This window comes from Fulmarus glacialis, unplaced genomic scaffold (genome assembly GCF_000690835.1).
Source record: "Fulmarus glacialis isolate BGI_N327 unplaced genomic scaffold, ASM69083v1 scaffold9649, whole genome shotgun sequence".
NCBI lineage: Eukaryota > Metazoa > Chordata > Aves > Procellariiformes > Procellariidae > Fulmarus > Fulmarus glacialis.
Genome location: NW_009235248.1, coordinates 29,808 through 39,214, shown reverse-complemented (window position 1 = coordinate 39,214; position 9,407 = coordinate 29,808). Strand labels below are relative to the sequence as shown.

The following is a 9,407-nucleotide window of genomic DNA, read 5'->3' as shown; positions in this document are numbered from 1 at the left end:
TTTGGTGGTTTCAGCAGACAAAAATGCAAACACGGCTCTGGAAAGTCATTGCAAAACACATGCATCGAGAAGCAGTCCCGAAGCACTACGGCAAAAAACCTGAAGGAGGGATAACAGGAGCCATACGGTGACTGTGGGGTTTGGCGATGGTTTTCCCGGTTTCCCTGGCTCTGGGAAGGGCAAATGTTAGCCGGTGCTGGCTTCTGGATCCCTCCTGGCAGCCGGCACTTGCAAGTAAATAACTTTCCGCAGCCTGACAACTTTGCTCGGTCTGATTTGAAGTCAGTCGGTCACCCGGGCGCTGTGGGTTGTGCTGCTTCTCGGGGGTCTTGGTACAGCCCCTCCGCCGGGCTGGTTTTGTTGCGGAGGGGCGGGGGGCTCCTGGGCTCTGGCTTTCTTCATGGGGAGTTCTTTGTTGTGGAAAAGGCTTTAGACAAAAGAATGCAGCAGGACCGCTTAGCCTGACCTTATCCAGGAAGGGTGACCAAAAATCGGAAAGCCATTTAATGTCCAGGGTTATCTTCCTGATGGTGTGTGCCTTTTGAAAGAGTAACAGTGAATTTTCAAAAAGCCTCTGTTTGGAGCAGGGAGATTACAGAATTGTTTGTAACCTGAGTAAGTGCAGACACCAAAAAAAGAAGTAAAAATGCAAAGTTTTTTTTCTAAGTGTGCTCGGCGTGACAGCAATCTGTTCCCGCTTCAAGCTCCTCAGAAAAGGATCCTTGTGTAAACGCTAACAAAAGCCTCAGTGGAGAGGAAGTACTTCCTATCTCCTAATGCCTGTTCTCTGGTTGTATTTTTAGATTATTTTTCGTTGGTGGTGGTTGTGCATCGGATTGGAGTGCTGTGTAATTTAAAGGGGTTTTTGTTACTGTGCTTTCATTACCTGAGTTAGCAATTTCAGAAGGATGGGTTATTCAGATGTGGGGGATTTACCCTTCTGTTATAACTAAGCACCTTAATTAAAAATTATTGTGGCAAAATGTATGATTGTAACCTACTGAGATTATTTGCCATGAGATATCAGAAATATCGATCAGTTCTAGAAATGTGTTAACTTGCGGGTCTGATATGTCTGCTTGGTATATCTATTTATAGTATTAATTCTGAATTGATTTCCTAGATGGATTTCTAATAGCATTAGCAGTATATATTATATTCATATGACTATAGATGGAAGAATAATCAGACTTAGTGGAGTAAGAGATGTGCAGAGATTCTTGACTTTTTTATGTTTAGTTTCTTTTATACAAAACTAGCAATGAGGAATAATAGATCTTAGGGAAGAGAAAGCTGCTTTTTAAAGCATATACATAAAAATGAGTGCTAGCTCTACAGTTGCGTTGCTGTTTCTCTTATTTATATGCACATCCAAGAGGGGAATGAAACCCTTTTGGGGCTGGGAGGGGAGAAGGGGTTGTCTGTACCAGTATAAGTCCAGGTGTTTTGATCCTTTCCTGAGCCTGTTGGGGTTGAAGATGAGAAATACGTGAAACAGGGATCGGTCTTGAGAAATAAAATCCAAGTGGAGGAAATAGCAAATCAGGGGACTTATGAATCAGCTCAGGGCAGGGTATTGGAGGTACAAGAAGGTGAATAGACATGGCCAGGTGATGCTCTTAGAGCAGGGGGACAACCCGTACCTAAAGACAGAGCTTCTTTTGTGTTTGCTAATAGCTTAAGCTGGTTCTTATTCAAACTAAACCTTGCTCCTTCCTAACCCATTTTGTGATATTTCTGTGTGTTGCCAGGCAGCCTTATTTGTCATTTTTACTGCATTCTCCATGACAAAAGGCTATGGCATTGTAAATACAAAATAATGATATAACAACAGGGCAAAGAGCAATCGGGAACGAAGGGGAAAAGTTCTTCAGTTTTCTAAAACTGGAAACCTCTAGCTTTTTTCATGTGCTCTCCCTGGCGACACTTAGATGCCTGTCCTTAGCACATCTAGAGTCCACAAGAAAGACAAGAGGTTTCTTTCACGTCTGCTAAATATAGCTTGCCATCCTCCATGGCTTTGCAATGCCCTCCTGTAGTTTCTCTCTCCAGTCCTTTGTTCTAGCACCTTTGTATTTCGTTTTACATACATATTAATCCACATGTGTTAAATAATATCAGCCCTCGAGGAACAGTTCACTGAAAGCTGCTTTCTCGGTTCAGGTACTGTATTTTTCTAATCCTGGGCCAAAATGTACTCGAGATGCCAATGTCCTCAGGGTATCCTGTGAGAATTTCTGTATTTAAAAAAAAAAAAAAATTCAAATCGCCCTTTGTTAAAGTCATACGTGATATCTACCAGTTTTTGTTTTATAGCCTTTTACACCTTACCCCAGTATGAGATTTCTCTCTCCCACCCTTTTTGAGGTCTGTGTCTCCTTTGGTAGCGGTTTCCTGGGATCCAGGCCGGGGTGTTGCTCTGGTAAGGCAAAAAACAGCAGTAAGTAACCCAGCGGACAGCCATTCACACCCCTTCGCCTTGGCTGCAGGGTGTCTTGGACTGCCTCCGCGCTGCTGCAGCAAGCACCGCTGTAATTGCGGCTCCTGGGTCCGGCCGTCGCAGCAGGAGCCAGACGCTGCTCGGTAGGTCGGGAACTTATGTGCCCGCAAACTGTGGTGGAGATCTAGCCAAGTGTTGGCAGCGTCAGCGCTGCAAAGCAGCTCGGGGGGGCTTGATGCCGAAATTCTGCCTTTGCTCTTTCCTGGGAATGCCAGTGTCATTGGTACCTAAAACACCTGAGATGATTACTAACAATTAGGGCACTGTGAAGCAGTGTACTGGAACTCCTAAACGTGTACAGAGCGTATGTTTATCATATAATGTATCACATACATTTTATTTTCCAGGAACCAAAAATTCTTGAAACAATTCTCTTTACAGTATAAAAATAATTTCCTATGTTGACATAACGTCATGATAGGTCGTGTGCCGTGGGACTCTGAGCTCCGCAACAGGAAGGCGAACTTTAGCTTCTGCATCTGCGTCCACTGATGTCACTTCAGCCAGAGGTTTGACCCCCATCATTGTCTTCCAGATCTGCTATTCACTTTATGATGAGTCAGTCCCTATGCACATTTCCCTCAGTCTTTTGCAGGAAAGACCGTAGGAATATAGTTTGGCTCTTTCCGTTAAGTTTCGTAGCTTGTCAGATTTCTGTTTACAGTAGCAGCTCCTGAGTAAATGTTGGAATTTAACAGAGTCTCTCCAAACACCTCATGCTCTAGCAAGTAGATGCCAGGTCGTCTTGAGGGGAACTCATCTCACGCAGCTGTGGCTATCTGCGGGGCCTGATTTGCAAGCAGCAGAGCTTACTTTAGTGCACGGTTTTGCTCATTTTGCCCACCCAGTTGCTGTGATTCTTCATCCTGCTGCGGAAGTGGTTTGACGCCATGCATCGCAGCCACTGCTCTGCTGCAGTTTACAGCCTGGTGCTCACTGCTAGCTCAAAATCTGCCCCAGCTACCTGGATGTTGCAGGTGGTACGGTGTGGTGGCTGAGCAGCTGAGCTGTCCCCCTGGCAGTGGTGACGACCTGAGGTGGCTGGGGAGGACTGCCAGAGCCCATCCAGTTGAGGAGAGCGAGGGCATTTCAAAGGAAGCCACCCATAGCCATGAATAGCAAGCCTTAAGCTCAACTGAGATTGGGACTGGGATGGGAGTGTAGGATTCATCCCCTTGTTATAGAAACCTGTCCTGGGATGGATTGAGTTGCCCTCCCAGAGAGCCTCTCTCGTCCCTTCCACCTCACCTCCTCCTGGCATAATCCATGCCCAGGTCATCCCATCAGCTGCGGAGAGGTGAAAGGAGTCCCAGCCCTTGTCCTGACAGCACAGCACATTGGTGGGGAGGGGAAATTGAGCCTCTCTTTCTACCTCTCCCACTCCATGTATCACTTAATAAACCTCATAACCTCTCTGGGAGCCTTTTAATCTGCTGCTATAGATGTTAGTACTTTACTGACCTTACAGGGAGCTGGAGCCTGCCCACCCCACGTAAACGGTGGTCTGGATAACTCACCCTTTTCTTGAACTTGCACAGTACAAGACCGGGAGCTGGAGCCTGCCCACCCCACGTAAAAGGTGGTCTGGATAACTCATCCTTTTCTTGAACTTGCACAGTACAAGACGTCTGCTGGGGTCGGGATGATGAATGCAATCCTCTCTTCCCCTGCTTTAGCTAGGCTTACCAATGCATAGACCTTAAGTACAGAGGATGCTCCCCAGGTGCAGCATTCATAGTGCAAGGGGCTGCCCGGCACCTTCATCTCCTCTGTCTGCAACAGATGCAACAGTCACTGAACTAAATGCAACCTGAGAAATCTGCTTTTCAGAACGGAGGGGAAGACTTGTTATTTTCCAGCTGTATTGATTTGGTGGGAAAAAAATGACATCTCTGATAAATCTTGTCTTTAGAAACGGCATGTAAAAAATTCTGACTGTATGCTGAGCTATTCTTTCTTGCTTTTCTCAGCAAACGGGATGCAAAGGAAATTGTATGCATACATTTATGATTAATCATTAGGAGTCACTTAACAGTAGCAGTGTGTTCGCTATTTTTGCTCTTTCCCCTTCTCATCCCATCGCCTTTGTAAAAATAGAATGAGTCCTCTAAAAAATTTGATATTATTAATTTCCGAAGCTCAATACAAGGTACTGGGAAAAGCAGGGGCAGTTCTCTTTTTTTTTGACAATTACACTTAGAGAGAATTTGATTAAAGCATTGTCCATAGCTCTCTTTAACTTCATATGGGTTCAAATGCGATTACAAATGTAAACAATTTTTGAAGAGGTTTGTCTCAAGCTTTTACCAACAGTAAATTTCAGCATTTGCGACAGATAATCATTGGCAAGCTTCAGTCGGTGGCTGTCAGTTACTCAGGTAGTTCACTGCTCTATTCTCTTGTGCAGAAAGCATCGTAGATGTTTTCCACATTAATAGCTTTAAAGTATCTGCCTTCCCTTTGCTCTCTGCTGCTGAAGCTGATGGGTGCATCTGTGTGAGTAGGTGCAGGCAATCTTCTGCTGGGTCCCTTCAGGCTCCTGCCTGCCTCTGCGCACCGACTCCAGGCTGGAAGGCATGTGGATGTGCCCCAAAATTTCATGCACAAAGACTCCCTCGCAGATGAAATGGGAGACATAAGCACATTCTTACGTCCCACTGAGCCTTGGGGGGATAGGCTCTGCACTGCAAAGCTCGTAGGTGAGTATAAAAAGAAACAAATGAATAAAATCCCCAAAACATCAGCAATGCGGTAGGGCTGAGTGCCTCCCTTTCTTTATGAGATGCAGCATTTGGGAGTTGTGCGAGGTCACAAATCTCCTCAGCCTGCCATAAAAACCCATGTGTAGCAGCCAGCCAAGGTGTGCAGCTGTTTCCAGCTGCACGTCCTCCCTGAAGACCTCCTACTTTTCCGAGGAGGGAGGGAAGAAGATGCTGGTTGGGAGCTGTCTGGGGAACCAGGGACCCTGTTGAGCTTTCAGACACCTTAGGGTACTGAGGGCAGGGGAAGGCAGAAAGAAAAGATCTGTCTGCACCTGGAAGCATTCGTAAATTTGATTTCCACTGGTAACATTTCTTAATAGCATCACAAATGTTAATATTTATATAGCCACTTTCTGTAAGTAGATGTTTCACTTGCTCACGGTGCCAGTGTCAGCAGGTAAAAGAGTAATTATTCAATACATTGGTAAAAAAAGAGACTAATTTATTAAACCAGGAAGAGCTTGAAAACAAACGTTAAGCCACAAGAAAATTATGCTTCTTCATTTGTTGTGGTTAGAAACTCTGCTGGAATAGTAGAGGGTTGGGACCTAGAAATACTCATTGAATCAGATACTTGGGAACTCTTGATTAAAAAACACTTTGGCTCATCTGCTAGCTGCTCTAATTGAAGAGAGGTTTGTCCATGTAAACGTAATACTGAATTATTATTATTAATTATAGTAACTTCCAGCCAGCAAAAATATGCTTCATGGTTATATTTTAATATTGTGACACTTAGAATTTGCATTGAGCCTTAGTTTGAGGTATCCAAATGACTAGAGGCTTTACTTTTCATTTGTGCTGTACTTTTCATTGCTCTAGGGGTTAAAATAACTCATGAGGAACACACCCTTTTTTCTTGCCTTCTCTCTCACCTCTTGCCTTTTGCATTGCATAATAACTCCTAGGTGATTTTGTTTGACTTGCTCACCCCGACTATCACCTCCCGTGACTCCAAATGACCGGAGGTAGCTGCTTGCGTAACAGAAACTCAAGCAATTACTACTGTTCCTCTTACCCTTGCCTCATCGTAAAAATCTATAATTTCAGTAATTTGTTAAGCTTCAATGATTATAACAATTAGGATTTTCATTGCTTTTTTTTTACAGGATTAGCTGGCTAAAGAAAAGTTGAGGGTTTCATTTTTTTTGCTTTTGCTTTCATGCGTTTTGATAGCACCTCATCAGAGGTGTTCTCTACAGAAAATGTACTGTCATTGCTCATTATTCTTCATTATAATTAAGCTCTCCTTTGAATGCAGTCTGTCACACTGAAGTGAATTTACACACAGAAGTATTCTGCAGAGGAGAGAAAAACTAAATTATGTCAATGTCACCACTTAATAAAAATTACTAACTTGCAGACATTGGAGAGAACAAGCTTAAAGGCTGTTACGTTTGGGTTCCCTTTCTGTTTATTTTATTTCCTGTGGTCTCTGAGCTGTTCTAGGAAATGCAAAGCTAACAGACGTGGTGTCCTCGAGAGGACCGTGGGCCTTTTTACATGATGCTCTCCAGACATGGGAACGGCTCTGGCTTGCCAAGTATGTTGCCTCTGACGGTGGCCAAAAGCCGATGCCTGTGGAGGGAGGTGTAAGGAAAGAGCAGGCCTTTTATGGGATTTCCCTTGGTAGTAATCCACGCTTGCCGCCAGCTGTGGCTCAGGGACTTCCTACAGAGTGTGTGACGTTCGGTGTTTTTCCCTTCGGTTAACTCCTCCGGTCTCGCCTCGCGCCCAGGAATCTCGGGGCATTTCCCAAACACGGGCGATGCTCTGAGTTTTCATGTATGTTATCTGATGCCGTAGTGCACATGGTAGTGTGTTCATTTTTTCTTTGCTTGATTTGTCATAGCGGCTTTAGGTATCGTTCAGTTTTTGTCTTTGTATCTGTCAGCTTTGTAGAAACTTCTGATTTTAGGTAGTTCCTGGTAGCATTCTGAAATGATGGTTTCACGTGTAACGCTCCGTGAGCAGTGTTTTTGGATGACACTGCTCAGCTTTGCCAGCAGATTGTAAGTCATCCTGTGATGCGTCTTTATATATGAATATATATATATTCATCTTCATATATATATATAAAGCTTCATGATCTTTTGGAGCCTTTTGTCCGACATGAGAAATTTGGTTTATGACTTTTGTGACATATTTCCCTGTAGCTTTTCTGCTTTTTCTGTCTCCTCTAATGGCCATGATGGAGCTAGAAGAAAATTAATTAAAAACTACTAGCTATTAGCCTCAAAGGAAGTAACATATTGGAAGTAACATAACAGCTAGCAACACCTGGCAGCATTTCTTAGCTGTGCCTTTGCAAATGAAAGATTCAAAGGATTCAAGCTGTTTCAGCAAGGAATGGACGGACGAAGGTGAAGCGGATGTGAAAAGGCATTTGTCTTTTCCAGCATGTTAAATCTATGCATGCCACGCTCTTCATAGATCATAAAGTTCTTGATCCCAAGTTGAGTCTACCTTTTGAACTCTGTTTCTATGCAGCTATTGGAAAAATGTTACCCACTCGGAGTCATGACTCAAAAGCTGCCCTGGCTAGTCCCCTTCTTGTTCCGGTACGGAAAGTTTGCATTGAAAGCTGTTTGTCTCGCCTGATTTTTGGCTTTTCAGTTATTGTTTTGTACATTTCTCGTTGCTGACTTCAGAAACTGAAGCAAACACTGTATTTCTGATGTATTAAAAAAGTTCCTTTTTTTTTTTTTTTTTTTAAAAGGATGTGGTAGCAGTGCGGTTTCAGGATAGGATAGCTCCATGAATTACCAGGTTGCAAGTAATGAATTTTGCCCGAAGGGTATAAGTAATTGCTTAGTTTTAAACAACATTCCTTTCTAAAGCTAATCCTCAAATTATACCCACTTCTCCGTGGTATGTAGCAAAGGGGAAGGAGTTTTGCAGCGCTCAAACCCCTCTGACAGAAAGCACAAAACCCCGTGCTGCGCCTTCACATACCCCTCGCAACAGCGTATTGCTGGGATTAACTTCTACATCTTCCCTTGCAAGTCTCATAATACGTATTATAACCATTCACTCCTGCTTTACTCATTCGGGATTAGTCAATTGCTGGGGTGGAAACTCTTACTTTTAAAAAATCTTGCAATAGTTACCAAAGCTTTCGGTATGGAAAATGCATGGAAGTCTTGCTTTGCAGTAACTGCTACTGAAATTCATTTGTGCTTACTTGAAAGTTCTGCTACTACTATTGAAGAGCTAGTAAATGTAAAGTACAAGATGAAGGTCTTCAGTTTGTGTTACCCAAAATGTTAAGACCATCATAGTGAAGTATGAAAGTAATGCTATTTTATATTAGCTTTATTTGTCGATACATTACTCATGCTCGACTCTTAGGAACATAAATCGCTTCTGGTTATTCTCTTTTGGCTGTTGAATATTTGGGCCATTATTTAATTCTCCAATGTTAACTGCACATGGCTCAGCTGTCTGCCATCCTCTGCTGGTTTTAAAGCTTAGTGATGCTGCAGTGAATGTGGGAAGAAAAAAATGTGAAACCAAAATTCAGAGTGACTAACAATTACAATTTAATATGCGTGTGAGAGAAGAGTAACAACTGAGGCGACATTTTCTTTCCCACATTCTACCTTCTGCCCAGAACAAATTAATTCAGGAAATGAAAAACTTTGCACTTCCTCATATAGAATAGAAAAACAAACTTTATGAAGGTGAAAAATATTTGGAGAGGTTATGTTGCTGGAGGTGTAGATTAATAGTAATATTTGAGAGGAGACGTGTGTGGAAATGATATGCTGGTTAGTAAAGCTGAAGGTCAGTCCTCAGCGTGGTGTCTCCAGTGGAGACGTTACTGTAATAAGGATGTCGCTGCGAGCCGGGAAGGCTGGTGCTGTAGTTATCTCTGCCCTACAAGGAACCGCGTGGACGTACTGGAAGTCTCTCCTGGTAGCCGGGGCATTATGTTGAGAGAGGAGACGTGTGTGGAAATGATATGCTGGTTAGTAAAGCTGAAGGTCAGTCCTCAGCGTGGTGTCTCCAGTGGAGACGTTACTGTAATAAGGATGTCGCTGCGAGCCGGGAAGGCTGGTGCTGTAGTTATCTCTGCCCTACAAGGAACCGCGTGGACGTACTGGAAGTCTCTCCTGGTAGCCGGGGCATTATGTTGAGTCATG

General features: G+C 43.5%; 1 protein-coding gene across 1 annotated transcript in view; it reads left to right on the top strand.

The window, feature by feature from the left end:
• Positions 1 to 9,407, top strand: part of LOC104082732 (LIM and senescent cell antigen-like-containing domain protein 1) — a 35,103-nt gene that overhangs the window by 195 nt on the left and 25,501 nt on the right. Inside the window, exons 2-3 of the mRNA XM_009585960.1 lie at positions 5,719 to 5,735; positions 6,927 to 6,949. Coding sequence (XP_009584255.1) covers positions 5,719 to 5,735; positions 6,927 to 6,949 — 40 coding nt within the window. The remainder of the gene's footprint in view (positions 1 to 5,718; positions 5,736 to 6,926; positions 6,950 to 9,407) is intronic.